A 14,784-nucleotide genomic window follows, 5' to 3' on the forward strand; every position below is an offset into this window, starting at 1 on the left:
ACAAATCATGCTGAGCCAATCTTTTAGCATCTAACATCTAAAGGATTATTGCTACCAGAAAGAAGAGCATGATAGTAAGGTTGCTAAAGAATCATACATTACATGCATCGAATCTCCCAGGTCTCGATGCAGGCTCTAGCAGAGATGTTATAGCTGCTGGCTTAAAAGTCCTTGTGGCACATCCTCGGTTAGGATGGGTCCACAGTTCTTTCCGGCTCTTCGATCCCTGCACTGCTGCATCTGGGATGAAGTGCTGAGCTGAGTCCCAAGATGGAGTTGACCACATGGCCTCTTTATACATCCTTCATGGTCTCTTCTTGGCTGCAGCAGGTCACCTGACAAGCAGCCTATCCCTGTGTTCCCTGCTGGCAGCCCTTAGGTGTCAGCCCTCATTCTTTAGGTGTGTCCTTGGCCCATTGAGTGCCATTGTCCCACAGGGCCTCGCTAATTAGCATGTCCATAGGCCGGGTTCTGCCCAGTGCTCAACCACATGCAGGGAAATATTCAGTATCCATACAAAGTGCATGCTTATAATTTCACACACAAACATTATACAATCACATGACTAGCGTACATAGGATTGGCAGACAGTGAGCTTCTATTCAGCACCTCACATGGCCCCCTTTTATACCATTTTTGGGGCCAACACCCCCTCCTATGGGTGCAGCTGTGATCTGGCTGCTTCCCTCAAATTCGGTAACATGACACTCATCCCAGAGCCTGGCATCAGGCTGGCCTGGGCCCTACCCTTTGAGAAATGCCAGCTGGGCCGCCCACCACCCAGGTCTGGTGATTTGGGCCTTGTTTATGTAGGGTGAGGGAGAGCTGCCAAGGCCTCCTCACCTGCTGCCATGCTTGGCTGCTTTGGCAAAGGGCTCCCTTGGAAGAGTTTTCTGACTTTGCTCAATCTGCCCCCTACGTCTGGTGGATCCACAGTGCTAGGATGAACTTGAAAAGCAAGAGAGCTTAAAAAAGAGAGAGAGAGGGAGGTAAAAGAAAAAAAAACCATTCCAGCCGGGTTCCAATAGCTCTTCTTAACAGTGGGAACCTGGCTGGAGTGGGGTTATCTCTAACCGCTCTCTCTTTATTTTTTTTCAAGCTCTTTTTTTGGCAGAAGATCTTGGGGTATCCTGGGGATGGGTGCAAGAGTTCACCCTGGTTTTACGGATAAAAATCACTTGATGGTGGGAGCAACCCCTCCTCCCAAATCTAAGTATTGTGATTCTGGGGGAAGTTTGTGTATCCAGTGATTGTAGCAGCAAGGTATATGTAAAGTCTTTTCCGCCTTCACCTTCTGCACTCAGAGGCTGTGTCTAGACTGGCAAGTTTTTCCGCAAAATCATCTGCTTTTGCGGAAAAACTTGCCAGCTGTCTACGCTGGCCGCTTGAATTTCCTCAAGAACACTGACGATCTCATGTAAGATCGTCAGTGTTCTTGCGGAAATACTGTGCTGCTCCCGTTCAGGCAAAAGCCCTCTTGCGCAAATCATTTGAGCAAGAGGGCCAGTGTAGACAGCACAGTACTGTTTTCCGCAAAAAAGCCCCAATGACTAAAATGGCGATAGTGGCTTTTTTGCGCAAAACCGCGTCTAGATTGGCAACGGATGATTTCCGCAAAAAGTGCTTTTGCAGAAAAGCGTCCTACCAATCTTGACGCGCTTTTCCGAAAATGCTTTTAACGGAAAACTTTTGCGTTTAAAGAATTTCCGGAAAATCATGCCAGTGTAGATGTAGCCTCTAGAGTGTCAGAGTGGAGAATAGCCCTGACAGGCCCCCGCCGCAGCATCACACACCTCTGACTGCTACACCCACATGGACACAGAGTTCTCCCAGGCCTGCTGGGCACAATCAACTGACATCAGGCCTTCCGTATCCACAGCTACATCGGGGGCTGCCTCCTCCTAAGTCCCACAGCCACCGCGTGTCCCATCAGTATGTGGGGCCACTCTCTCTAATGCTCCCCTGCAGCGCCAGCCTGCGAGTCTACAGGTGTCTCCAGTCCCCACCAAGCTGCACCTAAGAGCCCCAAAGCTCAGGACCGGGCTCGACTGATGCAGGCCCCCATTTGTGAGACCAGAGCGTCAGTGGGTCAGTTTGGCCTCCTCAAGTCCCCGCACAGCAAGCTCAGCCCCCCACAGCCACGTTCCCCTTCGGGGCTCCCACTGCTAAGGGCCTCTCCCTTAGTGGAAGGTCCATGGACTGGCCATCTGGCCTCACGCTGAGCCCCAGGCACATGGCAGATCCCGCTGGGAATGGCCTGTCCCTGCGGTCTGCTCTCTGGCTGCTCAGGGACCCTGCAGACACGACACAGCTCAGGCACAGGGGTGCGGTGGGAGGGGGGTTCCTGGCTTCCCCAGCACCAGAGGTGTCATTTCAGAAGAACTCTGGGGGCAAAGCTCTGTTTGACATTCCATCCTGCAAAGCCAGGTACGGCAAACAGCGCCGCAGATAAACCTGTCGGGGGATCAGTGTCTAGAGGGGCCCTTGCTCCACAGCTGATTATGCCTCTGCCCAACTGTTCCCCAGGCTGCACCTTGGCAAGCTGCCCAGGCTGAGCGCAGACGGACACCAGCCTCACTTCTTCCACCAGCCACCTGCCCCGTTACATGGCCCCACCAGGCACAATGCCTGCCCGGACCAGAGGTGCCTTCCCTCCCCAGACCTGTAGCATTGGCAGCTCATTCCAGCCCCCAGATCAGGCTCTGGCTCCAGGAGGTGCTTTGGGAATGGGGAGAAGCTGCCATGGTGAGATACCCCCTTTGGGTGTGTCTGGACGACATGGCCCTGTCGACGGAGCCATGTAGATGAGTTGACCAGACATAGGAGAATGAAGCGGCAATTTAAATAATCACCACTTCGTTTACATCAAAATGGCCGTCGTGCTGTGCTATCAGCTGTCTGGCGGCACAGCGCGGTAGTCTGGATGCACTGCGGTCAACAAGACTGGACTCTGCCAAGACATTCTGATCCCTGGACATCACCACACTGACCTGCTAAATGAAATGTGGCCCTACAGAGAAAAAAAGCGATACCTGCACCTCTCTGTCACATGTGCCAGCCTCAGGAGCGGGGCTCTAACCAATTCATGCTTCTTGTTGGTCCATTGCCCACTCACAGGATTTTCATATTCGTCAGCTTCATGGTTTCACACATTTTAATCTTAAATTGGGTAGTGTCCAAACTATGAATCTCCTGACCCACTATGAGGCAGGATGCAGGCTTTTGGGAGCGGTTGACGGGGGCACTGGCCCTTTAAGGATGAAGCCCATCCTTAGGAGAAGGCCGAGAGCATGTCGGCCACAGCTGAGGTAGAGATAGACAGTTAGGGCCCAGCTAGGGCTGTATAAATGAGGGTTCCAGGAGGGAGGACAGCACAGATATTCCTGCTCTAGTTGCGGGAGCAGGAGGGGCCTAGCTGCTGGGGGCTTCCCGAGACATAGTGCTGGGGAGAGGCAGGCAGAGCTGGGGAGGTCTGGCCTTACCTCACTCCTAGGCTGCAGGGCCTGAGGGTACTAAGGCTGCAGAGAAACAGCCAGGATAGGCAAAGGCAGCAGGTCCATCCGTTTGGCTAATGCTGAGTGGCCATTTGTGACGGCGCGTTGGGGGTTCCCCGTCTCCTGCACCCCGAGATGGCACAAACAGACTGCACCAGCCAGTGGAATTGAGGGTGGTTTATTGCTCCTCCAGCACAGCGCAGCACAGATGTAGTCTGGTCACAGGAACTGGGCTAGGATGCCTCAGGCCCCCTTGAGATGGGGGAGACTGGGCCCCTAAACTCCAGCCCCTTCCCCTAGGCTCTCCTCCATGCCCTCCGACAGCCAGCAACCAACTCACTCACTTCCAGCCCTGCCCCCCAGCCAAGGCAGCATCCACCTTCCTTTGTTCCTCTCCATGGGGGGTGTCTGGCCACTGGTTTGCATAGTGACTCATCCTGTTTTGCTGGGTCATGGTCCCCACGACAGCCAGTGGGGGTTACCCCAGAGCCAGCAGCATAGAAACCAGCCAGGTACCCCCACTACGTCACAGTTCTCCCCCCTCCGAGAGCGAACTGAGCAGGGTCACTCCGCTCGTGACCTAGGGAAGTTCGGGTCCTCTGCGTGGGAACCCGCCCTGGGGACATGGGTGCTCCCCTTGACTCGGGCCGGCCGTGGCGAGGCCCCACATGAATTGGCTTCCCTCTGTCCACTCGCCGCCCCGCTCCAGGGCGACTGGCACAGGCCTGTCCTCGGGGGTCACACCCACCCTTCCACTGGCCTTGATCTCTGGCCAGGGTCTCTCGGGCTGGGGCCATGAGCCCAGCGAGCCTTCTCTGGACAGCCAGGGCGGCTTCCACCCCCGATGCTCCATCCAGGGAGGACTTCCCCTCCCATAACTCTCTCAGCCAGCCCAGAGGGTCTATCTGGGGTAGAGACCCCCAAGCCGCTTTCCTACTGTCTTGGGCCTTCCCGCCCCTCTGGCAGGAGTCACAGGACCGGCAGTACCGCTGCACGGCTGTAAAGATTCCCGGCCAATAGAAGTGCTGGAGCAGCTTCAGCCGGGTGCTCCGGATTCCCCGGTGGCCCCCAACGGGGGAATCGTGGGCCAAATACAGCAGCTTGAGGCGATACTTTCGGGGGACGACCAGCTGCCGCTCTACCCTCCATGCCCTCACCTTCCTGGGGGGGAGCCACTCACGGAACAGGAGCCCACGCTCCCGCAGGAATCTCTCCTGGCCACCTCTCCCCCGGGGCTGAGCTGCATGGAGGCCAGCCTGGTCCCTCAGCCTCTGCAAGGAAGGGTCTGCCTGCACCTCAGCCTGGAATTCAGCTGCTGAGGCAGGGATCGGGACCTGTCCCCCACCTCTGCCTAGGTCCGGAGTCCCAGCCTGGCTGGACCCCGTGTCCACTGGGATGGGACCCTGAGGATGCTGCCAGGAGTCCTTCCCTGGACCCACGTTGTCAGCCCCCCGCTGGCTCTGGCTCCAGGTAGTGACTAGAGCCCGCTGGGATTCATGGGGCCACTCCTCTAGGTCATTCCCCATCAGCACCTCGGTGGGCAAGTGCGGGTGCACCCCCACTTCCTTGAGGCCTTCCTTCGCCCCCCATTTCAGATGCACCCTGGCTACAGGCACCTTAAACGGGGACCCGTCTATGCCCTTCAGGGTCAGCTGTGCGTGGGGTAGTATCCGCTCCGGGGCCACTATGTCGGATCGGGCCAGAGTCACCTCCGCCCCCGTGTCCCAGAAGCCCGTCACCTTCCTACCATCCACCTCCAGGGGTATGAGGCACTCGCTCCGCAGGGGCCGTCCTGCCCCCACCCGGTACACGGAGAAATCCGCCTCCCGAGAATCAGACCTCCCAGGGGAGGTGCACTGAGCATCCTTCCCCTCTCTCTGAGCTGAGGTTTGCCTGCCAGCCCCTGCCTCTGGGGCAGCCTGCCCTTCCTCCCGCCCCAGCCAGTTAACCCTGGAAAGTCCCCGGTCCTGGGACCTGGTGCACTGAGCCCTCTTGTGGCCTTTTTGCCCACAGCGATGGCAAGTTAGGCTTTGGGCTGTCTCTGTCCAGGCCCTGGCTGGTTCTCTGGGGCGCAGACGACCTGTTCCTTGGTCTCGCCCCATAGTTGACTCCCTCCGTCGCTCAGCCGAGATCCGGTCTCTGCGCGGTTCCCTCTCTCTCCGGGACTCCCGTTCACACCCGGACCGGCTCTCCGTGAACTCATCCGCCAGTCTCCCGGCCTCCTGGGGGTTCTCTGGTCTCCGGTCCTTGAGCCACAGCCTCAGTTTGGGTGGGCACGCTTCATAGAACTGCTCCATCATGACCAGCTTGAGCAGCTCCTCTGCGGTCTGGGCTCCGACTCCAGACACCCACTTGCGGCAGTATTGCGCCAGGCGGGAGGCCAGGTCCACATAGGTCTCCCGTGGCCCTTTCTGTACCCCCCGGAACTTCTTCCTGTACATCTCGGGGGTCAGCCCGAACTTGTGCAGCAGGGCCTCCTTGACTCGGTTGTAATCCCCTGGCTGTAGGTCCTCCAGCTGGCTGAGCACTCCGGCCGCCTCCTGGTTCAGTGCGGGGATGAGCTCCTGCAGCCAGTCAGCTGGGGGGACCCGTTGCAGTCCACAGGCCCTCTCAAAGGCACTGAGGAACCCGTCTATGTCACCCATGTCCTTCAGTTGGGCCACCACGAGCCTCTCCAAGCATTTGGCAGTCCTGGGACCCTGGGGCCCATCCGCACTTGGCGCAGCCGGTGCCCCGCCGGTTCTCCGCTCTGCCATGGCCAGCTCATGCTGCCGCTGCCTCTCTCGATCTTGGCGCTCCTTCTCTCGATCCTGGCGGTCCCTCTCTCGATCTTGGCGCTCCTTCTCTCGGTCCTCTACTTCCAATTCCCTGATCCGCAGCTGGATCTCCAGGCGCCGCAGCTCCGCTTGGCTGGCCCCTGCCCTAGATGGGCTACGGCTTGCAGGCCTCCCGGGAGACGCTGTCTCATCTCTCCGTTGGGTTCCAGCGCTCCTCCCCCTCTCTGAGCCTGACACACTCTCAGGGGGGGTCTGGCTGCTTCCCCTGGGGACAAGATCCTGGCCCTGTGGCTGGTCATTATCTTCCAGCTGGGCAATCAGCTGGGCCTTGGTTGCTTTCTGCACAGGCAAGCCCCTCTCTCTGCACAGCCCCACCAGCTCTGCCTTCAAGAGTTGGGCGTAGGCCATCTGCCCGCTGGTCCCCTCGGTGCAGACTCACCAGTCTAGTGCTGCAGCGCCCCACGATTCCCAGGAACCGCTTCGCTCTGTCTCCAGCACGCCTGGCTCCAGGGCTCTTGCTTCTACAGCGCCTTGTTGCTCACCGCTGGAAGCTCCATCCACGGGGTGCAGTGGATCCCGCTCCTGACACCAGTGTGACGGCGCGTTGGGGGTTCCCCGTCTCCTGCACCCCGAGATGGCACAAACAGACTGCACCAGCCAGTGGAATTGAGGGTGGTTTATTGCTCCTCCAGCACAGCGCAGCACAGATGTAGTCTGGTCACAGGAACTGGGCTAGGATGCCTCAGGCCCCCTTGAGATGGGGGAGACTGGGCCCCTAAACTCCAGCCCCTTCCCCTAGGCTCTCCTCCATGCCCTCCGACAGCCAGCAACCAACTCACTCACTTCCAGCCCTGCCCCCCAGCCAAGGCAGCATCCACCTTCCTTTGTTCCTCTCCATGGGGGGTGTCTGGCCACTGGTTTGCATAGTGACTCATCCTGTTTTGCTGGGTCATGGTCCCCACGACAGCCAGTGGGGGTTACCCCAGAGCCAGCAGCATAGAAACCAGCCAGGTACCCCCACTACGTCACACCATTTCAGGCTGCAGTTTGCCCCTGAGCAGGGGCTAGTCCAGGGTACTGAGTATGAGGCTGACACTAGGGTTGCCAGGTGTCTGGTTTTGAACCGGACAGTCCAGTATTTGAGCTTTCTGTCCGGGAAACAAATTGAGAAAATACCAGACATATAAATGTCCAGGATTTTCTAATTAAGGTTTTATTATTATCATGAGTATCAGTACGGAGTTTTGTACTGACTGTCGGTTAGACACGCTACCAGCCAGACAGTACGCAACTGCACAGTAGAGAAGAGAGGGGTGGGGTGGGATAGGGCTGGGGCGGTATGGAATTCCTGGGGCCAGACTCGCCCATACGCCCTGCCGGGACCATGCGCCAGATGGGCAGCACCTGGGGATCTGCCTGCGGCCAGGCCAGTCCCGCTTCTCGCTGGCCAGTTCTCCCCCTCTCGCTCCCCTCTATCCCCGGCTAGCCCCGCTCCCTGGCAGCTGGTTCTCCTCCGGCCAGCCCTCATTCCCGCTGGATGCTTCCCTCCTCACACCACCAACGCTCCCCTGGCCAGCCCTGCCCCCTCACCCCTCCCGCCATCTGAGATCAAGTGTGTCCACTACCGTGGTCAGGAGGGACTCGGAGCTGAACCAGCAGGAGACCTGCCCCAGAGCCTGGGACACCAACCAGCAAAGGGCACTCCGAGGCAGGAGTGCCAATTCCTGGAGCAACCAGTGGAAGGTGCCAGAGGGAAGGAGGAGGAGGGGGAGGGGGAGTGCCCGCCCTGTGATGGGAGTCAGGGGGGGAATCATGAAATTGGCACCCTTAGTTGAGGAGGTGCTAACGAGGCTGCTCCTGGCAGGGATCCTGCCTTCAGAGCTGGGCTCCTGGTCAGCAGCTGCTTCTCTCCAAGTCGGTTGCCCACCTTCTAAATGAAGTGCTGGCGCCAGCAGCTACAGAAAGCTAAGGGTGACAATCCTGCAACCTCCCTACAACAGCCGGGCCTCATGGAGGAGACCAGAATTCATGCTCCCAAATTCATTTTTCACAGCCATGAATTTGCTAAGCCCTTACTCTTGGGGCCAGCTACTGCAGTTCCATAACCAGCCTCCCTGGATAGAACCTACCCTAACTCCTAAACACATAGCCTAGGTCTACACTGCATGCTTATTTCAATAACTCGTGTTATTTTGAAATGAGCGAGTGCGAATCTACACTCATGTTATTTCAATCTAATTTTTAATAAAGGGTTTCTAACTCTGACGTCTGTAACTCATTTCGTGAGTAGTAAGGAAAGTCAAAGATACTGTCAAATGTCAAGTCAAGCTACTTCAAATTCAGCAACGCTATGCAATTAGCGTAACTGAAGTTGCCTATGTAAACTCAGCTTTCTCTCACAGTGTAGATGTATCCATGGGCTGTGTCTAGACTGGCCAGTTTTTCTGGAAAATCAGCTGCTTTTCCGGAAAAACTTTCCAGCTGTCTACACTTGCCGCTTGAATTTCCGCAAAAGCACTGCCTTCCTACTGTAAGAAATCAGTGCTTTTTGCGGAAATACTATGCTGCTCCCGTTCGGGCAAAAGTCCCTTTTGCACAAAACTTTTTCGCAAAAGGGCCAATGTAGACAGCTGAGATTTGTTTTCCACAAAAAAAACCCCGATGGCGAAAATGGCGATCGGGGCTTTTTTGCCAAAAGCGCATCTAGATTGGCACGGACACTTTTCCGCAAAAAGTGCTTTTGCAGAAATCGTCCTGCCAATCTAGATGCTCTGTTCCAAAAATGCTTTTAACTGAAAACTTTTCCGTTAAAAGCATTTCCAGATAATCATGCCAGTCTAGACACAGCCATGGTGTCCTCTGTCCTAGTTCCTCTTCACTGTTCCGTCCTTGGTTCTCAGACAGCCGAGCAACTATAACAACCTCCCATCCAATACTAGTTTATGCCATAGCGCCCTGTAGCTCAGAGGTGTTACAGCCCCATGGTGGTTAAATGGCTGTAAGGTCACCTCTGACCCTTGGCAGAAGTCTGAGAATGAGCTGTTCCCGCTGTGACATACTGCCCCTGCTAAAAGGAGTTCTAATCTTGTCCTTTGGGGAAACTGTACCTGCAGGAGAGAGAATTACGCAGGCAACGCTTAATCTAGTAACGTGAGTGAGGGGTGGGAGAATTAGCAGGCAGAGGGAATAGGGGTACAGCAATCTGGGGCTGAAGCAAAGGTTAGGGTATATGGGGAGATCAGAGGCATTAGGGGGTTCAGGTGAGGGAGTTGGATATTGGGAGGGGTGATATGATAATGGCAAGGAAGGGGCGGGAGTATCAGCCACTTTCTTTCTTCTAATATGTGCTCTGGGATTGGGAGGTTCTGGCCTTTGGGGGTGTCTGAGGCCTCACTCAGAATCCTGCGGTCCCTCCAGCTTAAGGGGGATGTGAGCCGCTCTCCATGCTTGTATGCAGGTGCCAGAACCTGCAGTTCCATTGCTCTTTACAGCGGTGTCTGAACACTTGTCTCCCCTCATGTGTGCTGGGATCTGGGGGACACTGCCCTCTAGGGGGTGTCCAATCTGCTTTCCCTGCCCCTCGTGCGAGCCAACATCTAGGGAAGCCTTGTGCCCCTGGCAGGGAACAGAGCACAGATGTTCTGGCAGCATGCGCCTAAATCACACCACTAGAGTAGGGTGTGGAGCTGAGAACAGGCAGGCTCGGTGCATGGCACAGGCGCCTGAGTACTGGTCAGATGACGGGCGCTGGGAGCACCCATTGAGGTGTATGCAGCTATTGTCCCAAGCTGCATCATCGACATGGGTGCACTCCTGCGGATGCCAACCCACCGCGATCCATGGACCCGTCACGCTGCTCAGGGGCCCCGTACTTGCAGGATTGTCCCAGGCCAGGGATCTGGAGACAGCAAAGCAGCTGCTGAATGATTTTATACAATACGCCAGCTGAGCACCAGGTTGGCTACGGTTACGATAGCGAAGGCTTCTGTTTAAGAGACACAGAGTGAGGCAGGAGCTGCCATGGGAGAGCCCAGAGCTGAGATCGCCGGGGACGTGGGTCAGGATTCAAAAGGAACCAGCTGCGCCCCACTCCTGGCCGTGCTCATGTCTCCTCAGCATTCTTTTCCACTAGCCCCAGGAAATCACCTCTCCCCCTCTGCCCATGGAAGGAGCCTGACCCTGCCTTGCTAGTGTAGGGACATGACTGGGCCAGCTCCCAGCCAGGCACAGACTCTGTTAATGGTTCATTTGTCGGGTATAAAATGTCAGAACAGCCCCCGAGAGAGAGACCAGCAGGGACAGAACCAGCTTCTGTCCAGCAGGAACCTCACTGCGCCATGAGCTCCCTGTCCCTCCAACTTCTTTGGAGCTGCATTTTATCCCAGTGTTGAGACTGCCCAGGTGAGTGGGAGCTACTAGGTATACCCTAGGCCTGCCCAGTCCTGCCCTGGGGTGTTATTGTTGTAGGGTCTATGGTGAGCAGGGCGCTGCACCCAGACTAGTGTGTTCTGGGAGGGTCCTAACCCTGACAAACACAGCTCAAAAAAGTGGGGGAAATAGTGGGAAGGTTTGTTCTCTCTTCAAAGAGAATTGTCCCATCGAGGTGCTGACCCACCACTGCTTGGGTCTGGGAACGTCCAAGTGACAAATTCTCAGGAAAAGGGGTTTTTAAAGTGAAAAGCTCCAGGATTAACTGCAGGGAAGTTCTGATACGTAGGGGAGAGGAAAACCCTCAGGAAATGCTGCTCTGAGAAAACAGCCATTGGTGCAATAGCGTGAACAACGCCCAGGCACCGGAGCTGCATCCGCCTGGTTTCTTATGGTGGGGTCAGCAAATAGGATTGGCTATTTGGGCAGGTCTGGGTGTTTGCAGACACGCTGTGAGTATCCAGAGAGGTGGGAGCAGGGAGGTTGCAGGGAACTGATGTGTCTGTGTCCACCAGGGCATCCCCTGCGCAGTCATTGCTGGAAGCTGCCGAGGACCCGTCCCCACCGGAGATGCTGCTCCTGAGCTGCTCCTCCAAGCTGCGGCTGCTGGAGGGGACATTGTGGAGGAGCCTGCCGGAGACTCTGCTGGTGAAATGGACCTGCCTTCCCCCCACGCGGCACCTCCTGGGATAGTAATGGGAGTGGGGCAGAAAGTTCTCTCTTGCCAGGGATGGGGCAGGGGTTGGCTGGCTGCAGGCAGGACCCTCTCCCGCTCTGGCTGCTCTTTCGATTACCCCATCCCCACCCACATCTCCTGTCTCCCAAAGTCCAAACTCATCACCTATTCCTGCTGCTCACCCAGCATAGCCAGTGGGACACCCACAACCAATCACGAGGTAGATTCTTGCCATATGAAGCAATCACTGCACAGGCGGATTCCTTGCCAAACACTTAGCAAGCTGGTCACTCTGGCTCCCTCCTTGACTCCAGGCCCTTCACATGGTTCAAATGTGTGTGAGTGCGTGGGGGGGGTGGTCACAGTCCATTTGTCCCCGCGCTCACACACACTCAGGGTCTCCCCTGCAGTATAAGCCCAGGGGCCACACAGCAGGATCCGACCCAAAAATTAGGAGAGTGAACCCAGGGTGGCTAGAAACAGCGCGGCCCATGTCCCCATCCCCCTTTTCCCTCATTCTCCTTCAGCCAAACCCCTAGTGCCTTCCGCTGTCCCTCCCCACCCCTCACTGCCCCTTCTCCACGCTGCTATTCACGATTCCCAGATCTCCCACCTCTGGCTCTCAGAGCCTGGGACAACCAGCTTCCCTGACCTTAGCCCACTGAAATCATTGTGAGGTGGCGGCCAATGTGCCCTCTAATATTTTCCAAGTGCAGATTTTTTCCATCCAAGTGTGAAATAATTTCTATGTGCACTGAGGCATGTGGGAATGTCAACACCCGTAGAAACAAGCCCCTATCTGCGGGCTGTCTGCTAACCATCTGGGAAGCATTTGAATTACTCCTGAGTGGCTGTTCCCAAATGCACAGCTTACAGGGAACACGGGTGGTGACCATCTTCACTAAGGGCAGCCTGTGGTGTCAGCCCCATACGCAGTAATGGAAGACAAAGGATATTTTTCAAAAGGGCAAAATCTCCCCCAATGTGCAGAGGCTCACGAGATGCTGAAACCCTTCAGTAAACATTGGGAGGCTCCTGACAGAGCAGTAAAAGCTGGAACTGAAGCCTCTCCCGTGCCTGTGACCCCCAATACATCCAAGTGGTGCTCAATCCCTCCATGAGTGAAGGGGACTGGGCTTAATGGCCTCTCAGGGTGCCTTCCAGTTCTGGGAGCGCAGGATTGTCTCTGTCTCTCACAGGTCCATGGTGCCGTGATGAACATAAACCGCGGGAACCTGGCTGGGCATGAGGTGCTGATGGATTCATGGCCCGAATTCAAAGCTGTCCTTATCCGGCCACACAGAGAGGTGCAGCCCCACTGCCAGAGCTCTGCATCTGGGAGAACAGCATGGAATGGGACCTGGGGTGTTTCCTCTGTAGGGGCCCTAGAATGGGAGACAGGTTGGCTCAGGGAGGGGACAGGAATTTGATTTAGATCTTTACTCTTCTAGGGCCCTCAGGGGGAAGGCTGGCTTTGAGGCTGGGATTGAGATGTGCAGCCCTTCACCTCTAGGGAACCGCGGAGAAGGGGCCAGGATTGCAAAGGGGGGCAGGCAGATCAGTTATTGCATAGGAGTTTCCCTTTTGGCTCCATATTTCCTCCCGGCAGGTGGCATCGGACGACTCTGATTTCTACACCAACACGTATGCAGTGTACTACCGGGACCTGGGCGCCTGCCGGGCCCTGCTGGGCAGCGCCATCAACTGGGACCAGGCCTTCTGCATCCACGGTAACGTGGGGCCCACTCCACCGGGGAGAGCCCCCCAGATACTGAGCATCTGTCCTGTCATGCTCCAAGCCCCAAGCCTGGGGCAGGTGGATTTGGTAGCTCAGACTCCTGCCCCCCTGAGCCAGGCTGGGCTCCCCACATGTATGGGCCCTTTTCTCATAACCCGCAAAAGCGATGAGGAGTCCTGTGGCACCTTATAGACTAACTGAAGTGTAGGAGCATAAGCTTTCGTGGGCAAAGACCCACTTCGTCAGATCTGAGGAAGTGGGTCTTTGCCCACGAAAGCTTATGCTCCTACACTTCAGTTAGTCTATAAGGTGCCACAGGACTCCTCATCGCTTTCTCATAACCATTCCCCTATGGTCCACACGGCTCACGGCCCATCACTGCCCCCTGCAGGGCTCTGTGACGGTGTGTACGAGGCCTCAAGGGAGATCGCCGAGACCAAGGGGGCCAAGTTGGACGTGTACCTCTACTTCATCTACTTCCACCCCGATCCCAGCTCCATGCCTGAGATCAGTAACTGCCTGTGCCGCAGGGCTCCATAGCCAGGCACTGGGGGAGGAGTGGAGCGTGGTAGAGCAGGGAGCAGGCTGAGAGGTGGGGGCATTGGCCCGCAGGCTACTTGGATGTTCAAGCTCTGTCAGGCTGCTCTCCATGAAGGGCCTGGAGCACTGGGGTTCTGTTGCCACCAGCAGAATCCCAGTGGGACTGGCGCTGAGCCCAGCCTCCCTCAGGGACCCGCAGGGACTGGAGAGTGTGGCCATGGGTTGGGACCACCCATTGGTGGCAAGATCCCTTCAGCACCTGCACAGGGCCCTGCCCTCTGCCAGGAAACCCAAAAGGCGCTGAGTGGCCACGCTCCGCACATCCCTGCACCACGTCTCACCTGGCCCAGGGTAGAGAGGAGCCTGCCCTGCCCACAGCCTGTTCAGAACTTGGCTTTTCACCTGGACCCAGGGAGGGGCAGGTACCCAGGGGGTGATGTGGGCATTGGGGGGGGTGTCTCTCCCAAAAGGAGGAAGGAAGTGCTCAGTTCTAACAAGAAGGGACATTTGGCAGTGTTGCCGTCATGTGGGTATAAAGGGAAAGTCCCTGCGTCCCATTCCCCACCCCTGGCCCAATGGATATCCCATGTGCTGGGACCAGATCAGAGCTGCCCCCCAGGAGAGAAAGGCTCTGGGTCCCATTTTTATCCACCAAGCAAGGTAGCTCCTCACCTCATCACTTGATTCTTCTTTCCCCTCCCAAGTGCCACAAGTCTGGCCAGGTCTGAAACCGACTTACAAATACCATCATGAGAATTCCGCACCGCTTGGGCGGGTGTGTGTGTGAAAGCCCAGTCTGACTGGCCGCCTCTCCCACAGGACATACTGGGGAAAAGCAGCCAATCAAAGCTGCTGTAGTAAGAGGCTCGGCAGTAGCGTGACACCTTCTCATGGGAACAGAAATTGCTCAGTATCCCAGGGCAGTTCCTCTCCTTCCTTTTCCTTCCCTGTTTTTAGCGATGGGACAGCACAGTGTGCCTGCTCCCCCATCTCTAGGACAGCTGGCCTAGGAACAGCAGAGGGGAGTCTGCAGCAGCCCCCACAGGACAGGGAGGGGAGGAAGAACCCAGGAGGTGCCAAGGGGGGGCTGTGGGGCTGTGCACAGGGCTGAGAGTTCCTGTACAGGGGCAG

General features: G+C 56.7%; 2 protein-coding genes across 2 annotated transcripts in view; both read left to right on the forward strand.

Annotated features, from left to right (window-relative positions):
- The window catches only part of LOC102449608 (glycine N-acyltransferase-like protein 3), a 73,751-nt gene that overhangs the window by 14,501 nt on the left and 44,466 nt on the right, over window positions 1–14,784 (forward strand). The gene's annotated exons all lie outside the window — the stretch shown is intronic.
- Window positions 1–14,784, forward strand: part of LOC149524385 (glycine N-acyltransferase-like protein 3) — a 29,846-nt gene that overhangs the window by 14,350 nt on the left and 712 nt on the right. Inside the window, exons 4-7 of the mRNA XM_089778841.1 lie at window positions 11,215–11,347; window positions 12,575–12,682; window positions 12,985–13,105; window positions 13,505–13,634. Coding sequence (XP_089634967.1) covers window positions 11,270–11,347; window positions 12,575–12,682; window positions 12,985–13,105; window positions 13,505–13,634 — 437 coding nt within the window. The 5' untranslated portion in view covers window positions 11,215–11,269. The remainder of the gene's footprint in view (window positions 1–11,214; window positions 11,348–12,574; window positions 12,683–12,984; window positions 13,106–13,504; window positions 13,635–14,784) is intronic.

The sequence above is a fragment of the Pelodiscus sinensis genome, chromosome 5, assembly GCF_052426305.1.
Source record: "Pelodiscus sinensis isolate ZL-2025 chromosome 5, ASM5242630v1, whole genome shotgun sequence".
NCBI lineage: Eukaryota > Metazoa > Chordata > Testudines > Trionychidae > Pelodiscus > Pelodiscus sinensis.